At 41.9% G+C, this 21,723-nt stretch overlaps 1 protein-coding gene across 4 annotated transcripts in view; it reads left to right on the plus strand.

Annotated features, from left to right (window-relative positions):
• Positions 1–21,723, plus strand: part of AFAP1 (actin filament associated protein 1) — a 205,291-nt gene that overhangs the window by 152,872 nt on the left and 30,696 nt on the right. For all 4 annotated transcript variants that reach the window (XM_090035527.1, XM_090035529.1, XM_090035528.1 and 1 more), the window contains 5 exons: positions 990–1,082; positions 4,427–4,511; positions 10,665–10,814; positions 16,562–16,773; positions 19,362–19,507. In XM_090035527.1, the coding sequence (XP_089891653.1) occupies positions 990–1,082; positions 4,427–4,511; positions 10,665–10,814; positions 16,562–16,773; positions 19,362–19,507 (686 nt within the window). The remainder of the gene's footprint in view (positions 1–989; positions 1,083–4,426; positions 4,512–10,664; positions 10,815–16,561; positions 16,774–19,361; positions 19,508–21,723) is intronic.

Raw genomic sequence — 21,723 nt, forward strand, 5'->3', positions numbered from 1 at the left:
GTGCAAAGGACAGTAAAACCACGTATTTTTAGCCGTGTGACTTGGAGGACATGCAGGGGGTAGATCTGTTAATTAAGAAGGTGCTTTTTACATAGTGGTTTTTCTTGACGTAACTTGAGAACAGCCATTCCTTTATACTCCACAAGTAGTGTGCCTATCAGTACCAGATACCACAGGCTGAAGTATGGTAGGCAGCCCCACCTAGAAGCTAAAACCAAACAGTGTCTCTAGTGACAACAAGATATAAAAAACCCTCATCCCTTCATAGAGCCCATCAGATTTATGAAAAAGTATCTCCTTCTGTAAATTGTACTCTGTTGGGTTTCCTTCAATATTTCAAAGACATACCATAATTCACATTTCATAAAATATATTTAAATTGACGTGGTTCATTGCTTCTTTGTCGGTGTCACTGGTAAAACGTTATACAATTAATATGAAAAAATACTAACCACACACTCAACAGCATCAGAGAGAGATCAGTAATTTGGCCAGCACATCATTATTTCTTCATTAAGAAAAGGAGCAGCTGGGTAGTGTATTAGGCAGAAGTGTTGTCCTTTGGCTTTGGGGACCTTGGATTGCATCCCATTTTTTAGTCATAATGAAATTAATTTGGTGGTGTCAGCTGAGTTCACGTTGCAAAACTACCACACAGAAATCAGCAGTTCTGGCAGTTTTTTTTATTCAGGAGAGACTTGGAGCTTAGCTAGTCTAGAAACTGAAACCTTTCACCTCTAGACATTATGGCTCCTCCAGGTCATTCATGAAATAACTTAGTGAGGCAATGTGGAGAAGCTCACGCAGTGGCAGCTTGCCCAACACATTGCCTATGGATAAAGAGAATGATTTCCACAAGGCTGCTATTTTAACTATCAGGAGAGCATATACTCATATGATTCATCTTGAATAAAGATGCTTTTCCAGTGAAATATAACTTTCTTTTTTTTACTTGTTTGTCAACGAAGCCATTTTGCATTTCTTTAAAGGTAATAAAAGAAGTTTGCAACAACTGTACAGGAGCTATAGACTCAGATGGACCATCATCTAGCTCACCAGTACACAAGACAGAACTGGAAAAGGTATGTTACAAAAGATGACTGCAAAGATAAGTTCATGGTGATTCCTTATGCAAGCACCAATAACGACTCCACAGATCTAGTTGTCTTGCTGTTGCTCCTAAAGGAGGACTCTAATGAATTACTGGATTCAGTTTTCAAATTCGGCACAATTACTTATTAATTACCAAATCTAAGATACCCTGAGTTTAAGGTGACCCCCTGCCCCACCCCACCCCAGTGATTAGATTCTATATATTGAAAATGTATAAGTTTAATATTACTTCCCAGATATAGAATCTAATTATCAGAGGGTCGTCTTAAACCTGCCACCCCTTCTCTCCCCTCTTCCCCCCCTACAGGAGGGAAAGCAGTGGCTGAGGGGATCAGGTGGCTTCCTTGTTCTCTGCCCTCCCCCACATCCCCCTACAGGCTTCCTCCCCCACCACTGGCACCCCACTCCCTAGTCTCTACCTCTTCCCCCCACTCCCCAACATTTCTGCCTCTTCCTCTCTGCTCCCCACAGTCTCTGCCTCTTTCCTTCTCCCATTCTTCCCCTTACTGTCAGATGCTGCTCGGACTCTGCTCCCCCACAGTGCACAGCACATGGAAGAACAGCCCCTGCTGGGCCACGCAGTAGTACCAGCGCTGCTGATTATCCATGCAGGGGAAAGAGTTTCCAAGTGCTCTGTACCCAGGACAGAATTCAGCCCAACCCAGAGCCGAGCTGCCCCTGACAGCAAGGCAGCGGGGAGGGAGCAGAGATGAGGCGGAAGCTGCGGAGGGCAAGCACAGAATAGAACAGGCAGGTCTGACTCTTGCCCCAACTTGGCATTAGGGTCAGTCAGAGCTGAAGCAGCTATCTGCCCCCGCCCCCCCCCCCCCCCCAACTCCCCCCCCCCATATGCATGCAAATCTAAGACAAGGGACTTTTTTCCCATGCTGATTGGGGGAAAATACCTAATTTTAGATTCAAGTAAATACAGTACATGTTTATCTGTATAATATCATAAATGAAATAAGTGTTTTATCCTTTAACTTTTTCAAGGGAAAAAATATTTAAATCCTTCATTTTAAAATTGTTCCCCCACCCTGTAACATCTCAGACACCACATGCATTTAAAATGAAAGACATTCCTTGGTAGCCAGGCACTACTAAATCAGTTTGGTAAAAGTTAGGCAGCTGACCAAGGAAATGGTTGAAGTGTTTGGGGAATTACAGATATGCACTTTTGCTAGAACCTCTATGGCAGTGCTGTTCAACTTAAAAGTAGCTGGGGGCTGGATGCCCCATGGGCTGAACCAGCAGGGGCCAGTGTCTGTGGGCCACTCCAGGGTGAGCCATAGGTCTCCTCTGTCGCACGCTACATGGATGCCCCCCTTCTTGTATTACAAGGGTGCTCCTCTCTGTACCACAGCCCTGCGTTTTTCACCCACACTCCCACGTTCACTGCTGCACCATTCACCTGAGCCTCCCAACATTGCTGTACAGCATGCCTGTGCAGGCACTCCTGTATTGTTGCACTGTGCACTTCCCTCATCATTCATGTCCCTCCCTAACCCTCAGCTCCCCTGGCCATGCTACACTGTGCTACCTGCCTCCTGGGCCAGGGACAGGCAGTGAAAGGTGGAGAAGAAAGAGGGAGCCCAAAGACTCTGGCTGCTGTTGCAGAAGCCTAGGAGGCTGCAACTTAACCCTGTGGGCTGCCTGTTGGACAGGGCTGCTCTACAGGATGTAAACAACAGAAAATCTGCATAGGAGTACATGGAGGTGACATACTGGGTTGCCTTGGGATTACAGAGAGCAGGAACAACCCTTAAAGAACAACCCTGGCATACAGCAGTAATACTTACAACCTTTCTTCAAGGACTTGTGCCTCAGCAGAGAGACACTTGATTACTCTGACATGGTTGCCTTGGATTCAGGAATCATCAAGGCACAAGAACATAAATAAAGGAGGAGAGGAACTCCACAGGGAGGTATCAATCCACCAAAAATTAACAGGGCAGCACTGTTCTAGGCTCCTGGTCTGCAAGAGCATCCATGTGAGCAGGCCCATTCACTGTAAGACCATGACCCTTTTTATTGTGCATCAGTTCCTGGTTCCTTTAAATGTAATGTTTAAAAGTTCTTCTGAATAGGATTTGACCTCAAGAGACTGGGTCAAACTCCCCTCTATCAGTGTATTGGCATCAGTGTCAAACCATGCATATGCAGCTTCTCAAGGAATTCTGGGGCTGCCACCAAGAAATAAGCACCTACCCTGCCTGCATCAGTGCTGTAAATTAGATAATGTATGCTGATCAGAGCAGCCCTTGGCACATGCCTCAGTGCCATGATTAGGCTCTCCATTTGTAGGGTCATTTCTGTGAATAGAGAACTCTATCATAGTGCTGGGGCATGTACTCAGGCTGTCTGTGCTGCCTGCATTTTGGGCTTGGACTCGTGCGAAGCAGGCACAAGCAATGAGGGGCTTGTTGATTAGTGGCACTTTCAGGCTCATTCCAAAGTCCATAGAGACAAGAGCTGAACAGCAAAATTTGGCCCAGGATGACAACAAATATGTAGGTCTGAGTGTATTACTGAAAAATAGAATTAAACTCTAAAATGTTACAAAATAGCTATTCTCTAAAAATGTGTGCCCTAAACAAAACCATTGTTTTGCGGTTTAAAACCACAACCATTATGTTGTGTGGTATAAAACTTTTATTGGCTCTTATTGGGGATGATCTGCATAACTCATTTGTGCCTTCACCACTCTTGAGTAATATAGTCATCCCCAGTATAAATTTAATACCACACAGTCCCATATTTCTTTCCCAACCATTACAGTTATTATTGGTGCTAAAAACTTAATTTTGTAGCCCTTTTTCTTGTATTATTCAAAGTACTGAAATGCTACCAATAGGAATGTATTTTTCTTTCTTTATGGTGTTAATGTGTATCTGAAACGTTCATTAAAGAAATCAGTTCAAAGGTTTTTATAAATCTGGCATAGCTAGTTGTTATGGAACCCATAGATTAATAAACAGCAACATTTGAAATCTAGAAATACAAAAAAAATATGAATAACGTAATTCATTTTAAACAAATTAGTCTGTTCCTTTTAAACAGATATATTTCACAACTTAGCCTTAATTGTGGGTAGGCTTTCCAGTGACAGCTTTTTTCTTAAGGTTTGTGCAGTGCCATAAAAAGACCAACCTGTGAAAAGAACTCTTGACTTATTTTATACTTGTCCTCAGAATAAATTAGTGAATAGTATGTGCTTTATCTCTTAATAAGCATAATTTTAAATGGCCAAATAATGTGTCATGAGTCCATTTTGAATATATGCAAAATAACCTATTTTTCTTTATTCATGTAGAAATTGTCTTCTGAGAGGCCAAGTTCAGATGGGGAGGGTGCTATAGAAAATGGAATCACTGCTATCTGTAATGGAAAAGAACAAGGTGAATATTTGATGAAGAGCATTTTCCAGTGTTTGTTAAATAATTAATAAAAACATTGTTTCTTTTATGGTTTAGGACAGAGGCATACGATGTACAGCCTATGGAACAACAGCATGTGGCCTTTGGGGCTTCTGAACAGAGTGGGAATTTGAGGGCAGAACCTGACACTAGTATCTGGAGGGCAGAGCTCTACTGGGGACATGTTTCAACCTCTGCTGAAACATGTCTGTGTTAACCCTTGCAGCTCCCTGATGCTGCTTGCTCTACCACCAGAAATGAGTCCAGATTTGGGCTGCAAGGAGCCACACAGTCCAGATCCAGCCTGCGTGGCCAAGTGAATTTGATGCCTCTGATTGAGGCACTAGGTAGAAATGTTTTTAAATACTGCTGTTAGTGTTTATCTTTATCTTAAGTACTTATCTTGAAATTTAAGTACTTATCTTGAAATTCAAACTATGCCAAGTCTAAGTTACTAAATATTTCACACTTGTGGAATTCAGGGTATATCCATTCTATTTCAGAGTCTCCCTCTGCATAAAAGTGATGTAACTGATAGCAGAATCAGATCCAGTATCTAAACTGGATTTTTCGTATATTCATAAAACAGACTTCGTTATGGGGACATTTAGCCAACTATGTGTAGGGTTTTCCCCTAGGTGCATATATAATTTTAAACAGGAAAAGTGTCATAGAATTTTACAAGGAAAGACAAGAATCATATATGCTAAATTACTTTAAAATGATGTACTCCACATTAGAGCCATAAAGTTTATTCCCAGTTCTTATATTCCAAACAGAGGGACTTTCCAAATCTAATGGCAATTTTGCCTGACCTAAATCTACAAAATCAATCCCCAGCTGATCCCTTTTCTGGTGAAAGAAAACAATTCTGTACATTTGTTAGAGCAACCTAGTTAAATAGTCAGCTTGAGGTATATAGATATTTTTGTTCAAATGACCAAAATTAACTTAATCAACACTGCTTTGCGGCTGGCAAAATAAAAAGGTGATGTAAGCTGCACTGGAACACAGTTTTATCAACACTGGTTTTTGGGCAAGTACTGCATCTTTTTTTCTTGACTCAAGTGGACTGCCTTTTATTATAGGTGATTTGGTTCATGATCTTTGCCATCTTCCTACTTCCCTTCCCAGCAGATTCTATATCAGTCTCTCAGACATAAAGATCTTTATACCACAATCAAGAGTGCAGAGAGAAGTAGTTAACTATGGCTGTGGTCAGTCTGTTCTAAAAGGAGAAGGATTTGCCAATCGGGAGCATGCTTTAGCGGGACCAATAAAGGGGTTCACTAGAGGTGCAATGATATATCAGTTGCCTATTGGATAGGTACCAATAAAAGGAGAAGTGACATTATTGGGTATTGGCATTTTTTGACCACTGTAGCCCCTAATGTTTACCAATAACTATGCCTTCTGGGCTTGGGCCCTTGACACCTGGGTTCCCTCTCTCCTTTTGGGACGGGGTTCACAAATGCCTAGGTTCCCTTGGGAAATGGTGGGTTTCTCCTTGCAGGAGGGGAAGGGGCATGGGTAAGGGAAGGGGCTGGGGGGTGCAGATTGAGGCCCCCACAGTTAGGACTGGGGGGCAGTGCCCAGGCAGGGCAGTGCATGGGACCCAGGGCCAGAGCGGGGAGTGGGACAGAGCCATGAGCAGCTCGTCCATGGGATGGGGGGGCTCCCCACCACTATGTGGACCCTCCAGGGGAGGCATGGAGGGGCATGTGCCTCCCCCTCATATTTGTGTGTGAGGTGGATGCGGGCTGCCTGCTGTGGGCTTGGGGCTCTCTATTCTGCTGCCTTTCCCTCAGGAGCCCCATGCCAGCTGCATGCCCCCTGCCTGCCTGGCAGCAGTGGGGGCGATGAGTTGTGCAGCTGGGCAGGCAGGGAGCACGTGGCTGGCGTAGGGCTCCTGGAGCAAAGGCAGCAGAACGGAGAGCCCCAGACCCACAGCAGGCAGCCCGCATCTGCCCTCACCACACTCGGCTCTGCTCCACTTAAGTGTCCCCATGCTTAAAAATGGTGGTGGCAGGCCTAGAACTAAAGCTCATTCAACGAGTTATAGTTCAAGCACCACTTTTAAGTGCTGGGATGCTGATGCATGTGACGCAGGAGGCTGCTGAAATATGCCCCCAAAAATGGTTTTTTTTATGTTAGTTAAATCTGGTTATAAAACAGCTATTGGTATCAGTGCACCCCTAGAAAATCTTTATTAGTACACACCTATGATTCACTTACTTTTTCCCCCAAATCACCCCTTTAAAATAGGGATGCATTTCTTAAGTGGAGAAAGTAATTTTTCTTCTCTGAACGGGTTAACATTGTACGCTACCCCTCCTGTTTGCTGTCTGCAAGAGAAGCTGGCAGCCACCTGGCAACATAGCCTCTCCATGAAGAAGCCAACTGTAGGCAGTGACCTGGAAAGATCTTTGGTTTTTTTCTGTATTCCAAAAAAAAAGTGTGCATGTTATTTGGAGGTATATGGTATGCGAGAAGGTATGATAGTTGCATTACTTTAGGTTCCTTTTGTACTAGGATAGGAGTGGACAGATAAATTGGTTTTGGTAAGCTGTTACAGTTTGCAACTTGGGTAATAGTTTCATCAGTTTATACACTCTGATTCCTAGAAACCAAATGATGTGATGGGCTTCCACAAACATTTTCACAAAATGACAGGAAGCATGAAGTATGGAAATACTGTAGCCATTCAAGACTATTGCAGCCATCATGGTCTAACTGACCAGAATGAATGAACAGTGATTTTGAATGCCTGAATTGAGGCACTTCAAAGACCCTTGATTTTCAGAAGCTGATAAGCATGCCAGCTCTGAAAATCAAGACCCTTTAATGCTCCTAAACCAAGTAATTACTAGTTACTGTTGAAATCTTAGCCTTTATTTCTGTCACAGAAGACGAATGCAAATGGTGACATTTAGTTCAAAATAACATTTCTGGGACCACTGAAAAATTTTAAGGGGTACCAGACAAATTATGGCTTTTTTTTATATTCAGTTTTAAACAACGAGAGCTGGGAAAATTGGAAAGCTCATTTAGCTACATGAGAAAAAACTAAATTCACTAGGCACCAGTTTCAAGTCCTGCCCAACAGAGTCACTGCCTACTTCACTCCAGGGGCAGCAAAGTGCAGCCTGTGGGCTGGATCAAGCCGTCGGTGGACTCCATTTCCCTGCCCATGTTGTTGTGGCCAGTTTCCATGGCTACCCATCAGTGGCAGGGCCATGACGGTGGGAGGGCAGGGTTTCCATGGAGACCGGCCCCAGCAGTGCTGGCAAGGCATGCAGCTGGGCGGGGAACTGCTTCAGGATCCGGGGAGGGGATCTTGTGGCAGTGAGTGTGACCCCAACCTGGAGCAGAGCTCCTGCCTGGGGCATGTGGGTAGGAGATCGCAATTCTGCCCTGGCTCCTAACCAGGCTCTCACCGCTACAAGATCCCAGCCCTGGCCCCGGCGCAGTTCCCTGCTCAGCCGCTCACCCTGTTACCCCTGCTGGGGCTGGTCTCCATGGAAACCCTGGCCCTGCACTGTCACGTCACTGCCGCTGCTGGGGTCTCCATGCAAACCGGCCGCAGCAATGCAGGAATCAGCTGCTGGGAAATGGAGTCTGGCTGCATCTGTCGTTTTGCCCCACCCCTGTTGTAATCCCACGTTCACTCGTTTCTTGTTATGCTGTGGTGGAGGCGAAAAGAATTGTCTTACTTATGTGTCGTAAGATCAGAGAATGCATTCCCTCAGCTGGAGGGAAGAGGCCGTATTTCTTCTACATTTCAGCTGAACGTCAGGATAGGACATCATGGGAAGTGACAAGGATATGTTCAGATCAGCTAGTTTTAACTACCTGATCTTTATTCTGGGAGTACTCTTTCCACCTCACTGAGAGATGTTTCTCAATAGGGCAGCGTATTCCTCAATCACATAAGTGCTTCCCTGCTCTAGATGTTGTTAAGCTGGTGCTGTGTGGGTTAGCAACTTGTCTTCAGTCAAGTGCTGCCTTCTGCTGTTTCTTTATGCTCACAGGGCTGTGAGCAAATGTTGTCCCCAGATCTCTGAGAGTTCATTGCACGTAGGGAAAGTAAAATATTAGTTGAGATCATTCTTTGCAGTTGTGGGAGCAAGATTTAGCCCTTTGTTTTCACATGCAGATAGTTACTTTACTGCTGTTTGTCTATAATTCACTGTCCAGTTGAGAAAATACGATTCCCCTCCCCCCCCCCGGCTGCAGGTGATATAATTAATGACAGATGCTCACAGAAGACGACAGTCAGACAGACAGAATTTCTAATGATTTTCCACGTTAATTAATAGCTAAAATACAGACCATATTATGGCTTTGATACTTTCTTAATTATTTCTCTTTTTTAGGTACATTCCTTACTGTAGGTGTTCAGTTCACATGGTTTATTCATTAGATATTTTTCTAACATCACTGTATTTAGGCCAGTGTTTTACATTTCAGTTCATGCTTTTCATGTGAACCTTTTGCTCAGTCTTTTTTGGCTCAGTTCACACCCATTGATGGTTGTTGTTCGTGTGCCTTGCAAGTTCTAACAAACTAAAATTCAGATAAATTTCATCAAAAACACTCAAGTTAATTCATCTCTTGTCAAATTTTAAATCGGCCAAAGTCAGTTTAAAAAAGGCCTGCGTTTGCAAGTTAACCCTGGCTGCAGATGAAACCTAGGATGGGTGAGTGATTCCCATCCCATTCTTGTTTTGCAGCTCAGCTCTTGTTTATTGGTTGTGTATGTTTAGTATTATTTTAAGTACATAAGTTAATAATAATATATTTTAAATCCCCTACAGTATAGATTATATCTCAGTAAACTATTTTCCTTCCGCTTTGTCTGTTCCCTAAAATTGAGCACCAAATATTAGTGAGCACTAATCGTTAGTTACCTTAAGTGATTTTAATTATTTCTTTGTAAAGAAAAGTTATCCTATACAGGAACTTTTCAAAATGACCCTTTTTGATCAGTGTAGCTTCCTTGATGTTCTCCCAGCAGCAAGAATGTGGAGCAGTGTAGAAGATGCATCTAGTTCATTGCCATTATATTTGCATGGCAGTCTTACCATATGTTGATCTGTTGATCTGTGTTTATATATTAATGCCATTATATTTTTAAAAATGAATGCATATTGTCCAGCTTTGTTTGTATTATATTCTAGATACAGTGGGTGTATCTATATGTGACACTACATTGCTGTCGCAAAGTGCTATGGCAATGTAGCATCTATGGGCACACACTGACGCTGTAGCTATGTCGCCATATTGATGTGCTCCTGCAATATAGTGCATTGCTACAGTAACTTAGCAGCTAAAAGTAACTGTGTGCAGTGTGCAAGGTGCAGTATGGACTGTACTGCACTATAATTTAGTACTTCCAGAAGGAAATATTAAATGATAGTTCAGTAACTGCATCACCATAGATGCACCAGTAGGTTCATCTACGTGTGCAATTCATGTGAAGCAATAAACTCTGTAGCAATTTCAGCTGGAGTATCTACACTGGAGCAGCAGCAGCAATTTGAGCCAGGGCAAAGCAGGCCCCTGCCTGGCTGGGCTGACCAGGAGAAATTTATACCCCCCCCCAGTGCACATGTGTTTCTGCCCAGTTAAGTACTCTGGCAGTACTATCTTACAGCAGAGTTAATTAGTTTCCCATGCCTTAAAACTGGCACATGAGTAGACGGTGACACTTTACTACAGAGCTAGTTAGTCTACTCTGCAGTAAAGCCTATGTATATTTTAAATTTAGTGGGTACATCTACACAAGTATCCCATGGACTTTGCAGAATTAGATGGTTATTAGAGAGAAGTCATTATACTGGTAAATTTAAATGATGAACTTACTTTTTGGTGTTCCTGTCTTTCTATATGCCATGTTTTTTAAAATGGTTTGAGCCTGTGAATTTAGCATTGCCATTACCAGGCTTGTGGGTATGTATCTCATGGTAGAAAAGAACTAGATTCTCTACGTCAGATTCTCACTCTAAGAATGAAGACCATTTTATGCATGCTTGTTTTTCTGTAGTGCAGATCCTTGTGTTTGATCCTTGTGCTCTCCTGCAATTGGTTTCATTTGTACATCCTAAGACATAAATATATTTGTTTTCTTGACAGTGAAGAGGAAAAAGAGTTCTAAGTCAGAGGCCAAGGGTACTGTAACTAAAGTAACAGGGAAAAAAATAACGAAGATCATTGGATTAGGAAAGAAAAAACCATCAACAGATGAACAGACCTCATCAGCTGAGGAAGATGTTCCAACATGTGGTAAGAGAGTTGGATCACTTTGTCTTGAGCTTTTGCTGCAACTAAAGCTTGATAGTACCCATCCCTAAGAGTAAGATTGCCCTGCTGTAAATTATTTTCATATTAAAGAAAGGTGAACCTAGACTGGAACAGATGCCAAGTAGGGATACTAGGATGATCTGGCAATTTACCATATAAGAGGAGACTAGAAAACCTTGGCTGGTTAAGACTCACAAACCAAAGGCTGAAATATGTTATCAAAGGGGTAAACACCAAGGAGTGAAAAGACTGTTAAATTAAGCCAGAGCCAACACAACAACAGACAAGAATCAATTGGTCACAAATAGATGTTACCTTGAAAATTAGAAGGATTTTCTTCACCCGGAGGGCAGTGAGGCTCTGCACTTGCTTTCTAAAAACATATTTACTTGTAAGATGAATCTTGGTTTGTTTATGAAAGGAAATATATGGCATGGGTATCTGGTATGTAGTCAGATAACTACTCCCCGCTATGTGAGATTTCTCCCAAAATGTCATGACTCCCCAAATGTACCCATAGACAGATAATCTCAGCTTGTAGTATTTCTATACTTACCTACCTAGTATCGAGCAGTAAATGCTGTCTTAGTATTGTGCATAATATCAGGCTCAAATCAGTCCTGTGTCTAGGCATGAATATTTATATTACTAATAGGACTAATTACTAATAGAAGATCCTTTCTGGTCCTGTGTTCTTAAACTTGTACACATTGTGCAAAAGTTTGTAAGTTTATAAAATATGTTGTAGAACTTCTGCCCCTCCACTTACAGTCCTAATCTCAAGCCTTTCCTCTGGCTTTTGGTACCTGAGATATATTATTAAGGAAATATTATATAAGGTAAGCACGTAAATTCAGCTGACGCTTACATCACTTTCTCTGCCATTTTGCATTTCTTTTGTTTAGAAGAAGAATTTCATCTAAATTGCATTTTTTTCTTCCCATATTTAAGATTCTGTATATTAACACTGACAGATTATGATTTTCCAACAACTCTGATTTTTCCAGGTCACTTTGCATTGTAGTCTTGTTCTGCTGTTTTCTTGCTGGTGCTCTGATTTTACTGACATGTCCAGATGGGAACACATCTGAGTTTTTAAGCCAAAGAAACAACCATAAAAGAAAGCCATGAAACAGATCAGCAAGGTTCAGAGGTGTAGAAAGGGATTGCCTTTTCTCTCTTGCCGGTCAGAAAAACCTCTGGCAACTGAGATATGATTGGGCGGCAATTGGCAGAAAGCAGACAGGCTTGATAGATGCTTGTCCATTGTGACAGAAATAGTTCTGCAGACCTCCTGGGAGCACTCTATAGATCACAGGTGGCCTACACATCACAGCTTGAGAATCACTTGTATAAGCAACCATTTATTAAATGTGTGTGTGTCAGCTGAATGCAGATCAACCAAAAAGAACAGCTGGAAAGCTGGAAAGCCTAGTCCAGCTAAACTGATGCCTTGCAGCATCTGGCTTCCATGGTTACTCAAACTTTGCAGAGCCTGGAAAGTTTGGTCAGTAGACCACTCTGTATTATGTTAAACATTTTGAGAAGGGAAATATATTTCTTCTGAATTAACTACAATCATATAATCTAATCTGTAGTATTTATAGTTAATGGAGCATCTAGAATGAAATGTAGCCATTTCTATTGTTTGTAACAGGCTCAACTCGGCTGTTTCTAGGCTTAATTTGAAAATGTATATTACCAATTATTTGCTTTGGTTGTTAGATGGCATTTTTGTGGATGATGTATTTTTGCGTTAGCTTGTTGTCATGTTTGTACATAAATATTAATGCGACACAATAAACTCCGGCCCAGTTCGTACCAGAGTTTATTGCTCCTAGGTGCAGCGTTTACAAGTGTGCCCATGCCCGCAGCACATTGAGCTGGGGTGGTATAGCTGGCAGGGAGCCCAGGAGGCCAGCCTGCCACCCCAGAGCTGCTCTGCCCCAGCTTAGTGTGCTGCAGAGGGACTGGCTGGGGCACAAGGGTGTTACAGGCATCCCTTGCACTGTCTACAAGGCTGGCCCTGGTCACTGTCTACATGTGCATTGTGGCAGAGTACATAACTCGCTGTGGGATAGCACTTGTGTCAGGCAATACTAACCTATGGCAGAGTTAATTAGTTTACTCTGGCCTAATAGTGCCATGTGTAAACTAGTTAGAAAGTTAAAATTAGAAACATTTACAAGGAAAAAGTTGAGTCCACTTTCTATTCAAGTGAAGGGTGATAGATTGGGAGGTCTTTTCAGAGAGGCACTGTGGGAAAAGAAAAAAGTGAGATTTGGGGAGGGTGGGGGGCAGCAATATCCACTAAATAGGCAAGCTGGCATATATATGAAGGATTTTTCATCTATAACGTTTGTATTATCTTGTGCAGCTATACAGAGTCTGGTTTAAGAGGAGAAGAGCATCTGGATATTGCTGGGAATCATAAATAGCCAAGATCAGGAGGTTGTGTACCACCTCTTTCTCTATGCAGTTTTATAGGCATGATGGCATCTTCCAGGATTTTCATATTTCAGACAAGTCCAGCTGGATCAAGCCTTGAAGTTAAATCTATGTAGCTGGAATAGAAACCTGGAGAAATTAAACTATAAGTCATCATGCTAATGAAAACCAAAGAGACAGCTGTCCAGTGTGATTAAGCGCTTTCCTCTTTGAGATCAAAATAAAAAATCTGATGTGTGATGGAAGATTATTCATTTCAGATAAATTTCATTCTGAAGAAGATGTCATTCAATCCTTTCCTCTTTTCATAGTCTATCTGGAAGTGAAAACACTCTTAATAAAATTCATGCAAGACATGTAATGGGGAGCAAAGCTAAAAGGTACTTTTTACTTCCAAGGTTGTTGGTTGTTGTTGTGTTGGCCTAAGGACATAGGCAGGCAAGGTTCTTTGGGTAGATGTGATATCTTTTATTAGACCAGTGAAATAGTTAGAAAAGTTTCATAGTTTCATAGTTTCTAGGGTCGGAAGGGACCTGAGCAGATCATCTAGTCCGACCCCCTGCCATGGCAGGAAAGAGTACTGGGGTCAAACGACCCCAGCAAGGTGTTCATCTAGCCTCCTCTTAAACACCCCCAGGGTAGGAGCCTGCACCGCTTCTCTTGGAAGTTGGTTCCAGACCCTAGCCGCCCTGACCGTGAAGTAGCGCCTCCTGATATCTAACGTAAACCTACCCTCTGCCAGCTTGTGACCATTATTCCTGGTCACTCCTGGCAGTGCTCGGGGAAACAGTGACTTCCCCAATGCCTGCTGATCCCCCCTGACTAGTTTATAACAGGCCACGAGGTCCCCCCTCAGCCTTCTCTTTTGGAGGCTGAACAGGTTCAGGTCCCGTAGCCTCTCCTCATAGGGCCTGCCCTGCTGTCCCCTGACCATACGAGTGGCCCTCCTCTGGACCCTCTCCATGCTGTCCACATCCCTCTTGAAGTGTGGCGCCCAGAACTGGACGCAATACTCCAGCTGCGGCCTGACCAGTGCCGCATAGAGGGGGAGGATCACCTCCTTGGACCTGTTCGAGATGCATCTGTGGATGCATGCCAGTGTGCGGTTGGCCTTCCTTACTGCCTCCCCACACTGCCGGCCCATGCTCATCTTGGAGTCAATGATGACCCCCAGATCCCTTTCCGCCTCCGTGCTGACAAGAGGGGAGTTCCCCAACCTGTAGGTATGGTGCCGGTTGTTCCTCCCGAGGTGCAAAGTGTTCTTTGCCTTTTTACTTCCAAGGCTTTTTTTACTGTTACGCTACCCAGACGCTGAAAGTTAATTCTTGGCTATTATTGTTTGTCGGTGGGCAGGGAGAATGGCTAGACCCAAATGAAATTAGAAAGAGATAGGACCGGGATTTATCAATAACGAGTAAATTTGATTTTTTTAAAAATTTTTATTTCTTTAATCCTGTTTAAGAGAGGGGAAAATATAGATCTTGTGTTTTGTTTGGGACTTTAAAAAAAAGTTAATCAAATTGCTATTAACATGGGCATGTCTTTCTTGCTTTTCTTGTGCCCTCAAGAGAGTGCCATAATCAAGCACATCCCATCTACCCACTTGAGATCTGTCTTCAGCAGCAGGGACTGCCAGCAGTGCGGTTTCACTGACTTGTTTCTGGGTTTGGCACATGTAGAGCAGAAGTGGGTGGGCTGGTTGTGTCCATGAAAGGGGCTCTCAAGTGTGCTGCAGAAGGTGGGTAGATGTATCCCAGGTTTCCTAATTTTTCTTTTCTTTGTAAGCCATACCACTTTTAATTTCAGTGATACCGTGGAGTGTTTTTGATTATGCTTTGGACACTCTCTGGTAGTGCTGTGAACCTAAACAACAGCACATATCTTTTATTTTTACATGAAGCACTGTATTGTTTTGATTATAAGTTGACTTATTTTCCTCCAGAAGAACCATGCGAATCACTTGGATTATACACAGGGTTGACTTATAATTAGGCCCCCACCAATCTGGACTTTGTACTGGCAGTAGTTTTGTGCAGACAATAATAATGCCAAGTCAGGAATCCTTTCAGTGAAGTTTTTACTTAAGTATTTTCAGCATATTTAACCTTTGGTCTCTTCTTTGGTTACTTAATTCTCCTGTGGAATTTTGTAAGAGCAATAGCAGTTCAAGGACTTTTATGTGTAGTTATCAACTTTTACACAGAAAAAAACCTCTTTTTCGTAAAATTGAACATGAAAATATGGGGTCAGCTTAACACAGAGAGTGGCTTATTTTTGGATCCATAAGGGTAGAGGAGACGTATAAAACTGACTGAGATTTTCTAGCTAAGCAAAATGCCTTTTTGAGGGAATTTGATTTATGGTTTCTTAGGAAATTATTTTTGGGTATCACAGACACAAGCTCACTCCCTAGCCATGGTACAGTAATGCAAAGCATATTTCCAGTGCCCTACATCTCTACTACATTTTAGTCTTTGATTCCTTTAAAATTAAGTTTCCTGAACATCCACCACCTGTTCACCAGGCTTGTTACCAGTTAATGACATGGCTGATTCCTAATGGTTTATATCCACATGTGTGTTTAATAATATCTGTAGCATCTGGAATGGTGGTTTCTACCTCATCCACAGTCTAAGTTGCATATGGGATATTTTGCTGTACAACTAGCCTGCCCATATTCTTGCTTGTGTAATTGGTTCATCTGGTTATGTCTCCTGTGCCGTGGAATGTCACTCAGTACATAGTCTTAGGTGCCCCTGATACTTATTTATATGAATATTCATGAGGTCCCTTATACTCAAATTGCGTCAGCAGGAGTTAGTTAGCAGTGATGATATTACCAGACAGTACAGTGCAAACATAGTGATAGGTATAGATGCACCAACACAAATGAGAATGTGATTTCACAGAGAAAAAGTTGAGTGGGCAAAACTTACTGTGGGTATTTTGTTTTTTCTCCCCTACCCATTTTTACAAATATCTTCAGGAAACACTACTGCAGATGAGCTCCTGCATACATCCACCAATAATAATTATAAACTCAATACAGTCATTTGCATATCAAATCATTAAATGCTGTGCTCTGGGTTATTGGTACAGCAGGAGTTTCTGTAAAACAAGCAAAGGACTAAAAGAAATGTGCATTTGTCATCAAAAGATCCATCTGGAATTTAATCTTCAGCTGCAGTTGTAAGATTTGTACATACTAGCACTACATCAAAAAGTAAGTTTCTTTTAAAAAGGAGAAAGGATAAAATATCCTGTGTTCTGTTTTGCTGCAGGGTATCTCAATGTGCTCTCAAATAATCGCTGGCGTGAGCGCTGGTGCAGAGTGAAAGATAATAAGCTCATTTTCCACAAGGACAGGACAGATCTGAAGACCCATGTTGTTTCCATCCCCTTACGTGGCTGTGAAGTCATTCCAGGATTGGATTCCAAGCATCCCTTAACGTTCCGTCTGCTTCGAAATGGGCAGGAAGTTGCAGTATTAGAGGTACAGTATTAACGAGCACACATTGCAGGTTTGCACACAGGCTAATTACAGGAATTCTCCTGCAGGCTATCTTTCAGAATACTCTGCAGATTTAAATAATGCAATTTTTGAGCTTGGTAGTCCATCAGAGGAAATAACAAATTAAGTGTTACAGGCAAAAGGGTTGAAAACTGAGACGGAGGACCCTAATACTTTCTTTAAGTACAAAACTTTTCCCTATTAAGATGCTTTCTTCAGTCTATTTCTATTCTGACCTTTTCACTTCCCCTTATAAAGCCTATGATCCTCCTTTGTTTTTAGCTTTATGTCTAGGACCTAACTTAAAATACAAGCTGTTGAACAGAATAGTTGGAAATGCTTCATTTGGAATCTCTAAATTAATAATGATGAATGCCAGAGAGGGTAATGAACAGGGGATAGGTCATGCTAGATATACCTGTTCAGTATTGTCCCTTTAAAGCATCCATTCTTGCCTCTGTTGGAAATGAGATAGTGGGGTTAGATGGATGATTGGTCTGACCCAGTATAGCACTTATGTTCTTAAAATTAAAGAGCACTGCTGCAGCTTGCTGAAGATTAGACCTCTCTGATATGATTTATATATCTGCTGGGTATTATGTTAACTCTAAGAGGATTTATTCTGAATTTAGGATACACTACTGTATGTATATGAGAGAGAATTGGTATTTTAGCCATAGTTTGCATCCCTAATGCCATGCTCATGTATATGATGAAACACTGTGCATCAAACACCATCGTTTGCAATGGACTTCTTTTGACTAGTGCCACAGATCCTGTGGTCTTTACACTGCTGATCTCTGCCAATGAAATATGGATGGATAATGTTGGAATAGGGCCCAAAAAAGTGGCGTCCTACTACTGTCATCCCAGCATTCTCTTTGATCAGGTTTTTACATTCAAGCTGCACAAAGGGTAAATGTACCAGGAAAAAAAATATCTTCAAAAGTAGTACTGTATGTACCATAAAGCTTTTATGTGTGTACAGTATTTGGGCATCCATTTCTTCCCCAGCTCTCTACACCAATCATCTAAGTATGCTTCCGTGCACATCTTACTATATGCCAACAGTGAGATGTGTGGTTCTGCTGCCTATCTAGGTCAGTTAGGTGTTTGAACTTGGTCTGACAAGCACAGTTAGCAAGGGGAGGAGTAGGATGCCAGGGTTAGTTTGGTCTGTGTAGAGCACAGGGCTCAGGAGCTAGGTTGAGGAAAGCCTACGAATCTCAAAGAATTTCATATTCAGAAAAAGTCAGCTGAGCTTGTTTGTGAGAATGTTGTCTCACTTAACTCAGGGAACAGCTGTAGGCTGGAAAACTGTTAGAAAGCTTTTGTTTATTGCTAGTTATGGTATTTAACCTTTTGGCAACAAATTCAAGTGCAGAATCTGACAGGAAAAAATCAAGATAAAAAAAAATAGACATTTCAGTTAAGCTAAAATCATTTGTTTTCCATTCGTGTTTTAAAAAAATCTGAACTATGAAAAATAGCTCTAGGGAAGGTCTTTTGATTCTTATTTGTGTTATTGACACTTAAGAAAATTTGTAAAGAAGACTTATCAAAAGGCAAATTTTAGTTGTCAGCCTCAGCTTAGACACTTAAACTATGAATTTTAGTGTGAATCAGGTTGATATCTTGTGGTTGAAGAAGGACCCCAAGACTGATGTGCAGTACATGTTATTTGGACTGTGGTTTAAAAGAACATACAATGAGCTACAAGTATTATGAAAGACGGGACCTAAGGTAATGTAATTAAGATATAGGGAACTTAAAAAAGAGAAAAATCTGTGAGTTCTTCCACACAATTCCCTTTCTCTATTTTTGTCCATTATTTAATTTGCTAATGAAGAGCTTGTGATTGATCAGTTTGGGTACATTATTAGATTTGTTAAAAATATATTTTTAAAACGTTCTAAATCATTACATCCATTTAACATAAACTATTGAATCAGCTGGCAATATTACAGTTATTTCTTAAGTGTTCATAATTTTATTTTATGTGCTTAAAGAGCTCTACTGTTTTCTTGTCCAACGTCATTCTGTCTAACATTTGTGCAAATGACATGTTTAAGAAACTTAGCCCAGCAGTGGAAAACAGTTTTGTCTCACCTGTTAATTTTCTGAAAACTAAAATAAGGAACCTTTATAATAAAGATACTGGCTGCATGTAGTTAATTATTCTCTTCTGCTGAATTTGTACATATTTGTAATCTGTGGACATTATGTTGCTTTAAATATACTTGTTATAGCAGAATAACCATGCTGAACTTCAAAATTTGTAGTGCAGTTTGACAAAAGTGATCCAGAGCTTCAGAGAAATCATTAAGAAGGGACTTCTATAGGCCAGCAGGATCACCCTTATACAAACCATTCTACGCAGATTAATCTAACCTCTTAGTAAAACTACCAGCAACCCTGATGCAGCACCTGCCACAGTTAAAGCAGGGGGGCCACACAATGTTGTGTCCATCTATCAGGAAAAATAAAGCGCTTTGATTGAAATAAATATTAAAAAGCCTATACTTCCAGTGGCAATTCAGGAGATTACATAAACTCTTTCCCTCTTATAGGCCTCATCATCTGAAGACATGGGCCGATGGATTGGAATTTTGTTAGCTGAAACTGGTTCATCTACAGACCCTGGAGCTCTGCACTATGACTACATTGATGTGGAGATGACTGCAAGTGTCATACAAGCTGCAAAGCAGACCTTCTGGTAAGATGCTTAAACCAAGTAAGGGCATTTTCTGTAATTTCAGAATTCACAGCTTTTTGTTAATTCCAGCATCAGGAGGCCTTATCAGATTTCCCCTCTCTGCCAACTATTACAGTCATGAAGGTTGAAGTCCCGAGTGCTTCAGTATGGTAGATGTGTTTATGATTATCTTGCTGGCATTTTGTTCAGTTTGGAAGGAAGGCAAAATATATCCAATTTTATGACATATTACAATCTTTGTTTTTTATATAAAATGAGTTAATAATTAGGTGCAATATTTTTCTCCCCAGAGCCACCACTTTAAATGGCAAAGTATACTGAAGATGGATCACAGTTCAGTTGTATAGCTTACATTGGCTTTCTTCACTTTCCAACTCTGAACTTAAGTATTAATGTAAATGTACAGAAATATTTTAACCCTTGACTGCTTGTAACCTCAGCGTTCCCTAATGCTGATAAATTTTTGATAAATGAAAAGCTTGGTAGAACTATAAAATTAAAACCAAGATTTTTTTTTTTTTTTTAAAGGAAGGTTCACGAGTGAATTAAGCCTTCAATACAGATTTTCTTCAGCAAAGGTCCTATGCCATCTATTCAGAAAAGCAGTGCATGTGCGTGTAGTGATTTACATATTCAAAGCATTCCACAACACTCAAACCTGTGTCGCATTTGCTCTGACACTTTCTTGGTTAGCGTTCTAGGATGGATGACTACTTAGGGGTGAAACTCCCTTTCCAAAACAATTGTCTTTGTTTACTAAGTCCATATAACGGGTAATTGGCAAGATGCTTTAGTAGGACTTTATCGACTTGTGTGACAAGTAGACTGTCCTGGGGCTGGTTAAGATGTTGCCCCACCCATTTGTCTAGGGCACTCCGCCCATCTGCCTCTCCTGCCGCACTTTTTATGTTGTTTAAGTTGTTCCCAGGCAGGAGGCTGCCCATTTAATTGCCCTGATGCCAAGGGTGAATATACAACTCTGAACATTCCCTTATGCCATGTCCTATGCCTTGCAGCTGGCATCCACATCTGTTAATACTCCCCTGGCCCCTTTGCTGGGCCACTCTCAGCCTCACCAGACCCAAACTTGGCCTCAGACATCCTCAGACCTACCTGAGCCCCCTGCCCTGACACTGGGGCTTCTTCCCATGCACCTACACTGGGACCTCAACACCTGGTTCCCTCACTGGATTTCTGGGCCCAATGCCCCTTGAACCTCAGACCTCACTCAGCGGCCCTGTCTCAGGCCTCCTTCCCCTGGCCTGTACCCATCTCAGACCCCACTCAGGCGGGTTTGGCCCTGTCCTTTTCAGTCAGGGTGTGCTCCCCTAGCCTTTCCCCTCCACAAGGTCACTCGCAAGGCAGCTAGGACTGAGGCTTTCTGGTGCCCCATACTTGCCCTTCACTGGGGAGGCACAGGTGTGGCATTTCCTGGAGACTGCCCTGCCACAGGCAGCCCCACCACACCATCCAGCCCCCTAGCAGGGTGTAGTTTTAGCTCATGCCCCAGGACCAGGAACTTCCTCCATCCCCGTAGTTACTACCCTGAACCTCCAAGCTGTTCTAGGAGCAGCAGCCGGCTGGGTGATGTTGTTTCTTCAGCTCCTTGCAGCAACTGCCCACTCTGCTCTTGGGATATAACCTTATACCCAGGCTTCCAGGCTCTCCACCAGTCAGGTGGCCTTCTGCCTAACATGTGACTGCCTGATTGGACCTGCTCCCACCTGCAGACTGCTTACTGCCTGTTCAGATCCCTTAAAGTGACATGTACAACCTGTGCTCTGCCACAGGTCGTTCCTGCAAGATGTTGGCCCTTCTCATCTCTCAGTCAAATTAGTTGGATGCACCTTTTCATAGACTAGCACCCTTTCATAGAATAAAAGGCCTTAAATCTATAGTACATTTTAATTAAAAAAATACATAAATGGCATACTGTATACAGAAATGGTGTGGGGGTACATAATATACCCTCATCAGCTTACTGTCAGAAGAACTACCACATGAGAAAATGTGGAGCTTCGTTTATAGACTAGTTTGAATGATTTATAGAAATCAGAGATGGTGCATCTTTTGCCACAATCCCACTTCTGTTAAATCCAAGTTACTTTGACATAATCATAATTCACTTACTTTTTTATAGTTACACTAATAGTTCTTTTGAAGGTAATAAGGCTCAAAAACTTTATTTTATGTCAACATGTATTTTTGCTTCAATC

The sequence above is a fragment of the Crocodylus siamensis genome, chromosome 2, assembly GCF_052110815.1.
Source record: "Crocodylus siamensis isolate JL-2025a chromosome 2, ASM5211081v1, whole genome shotgun sequence".
Classification (NCBI taxonomy): domain Eukaryota; kingdom Metazoa; phylum Chordata; order Crocodylia; family Crocodylidae; genus Crocodylus; species Crocodylus siamensis.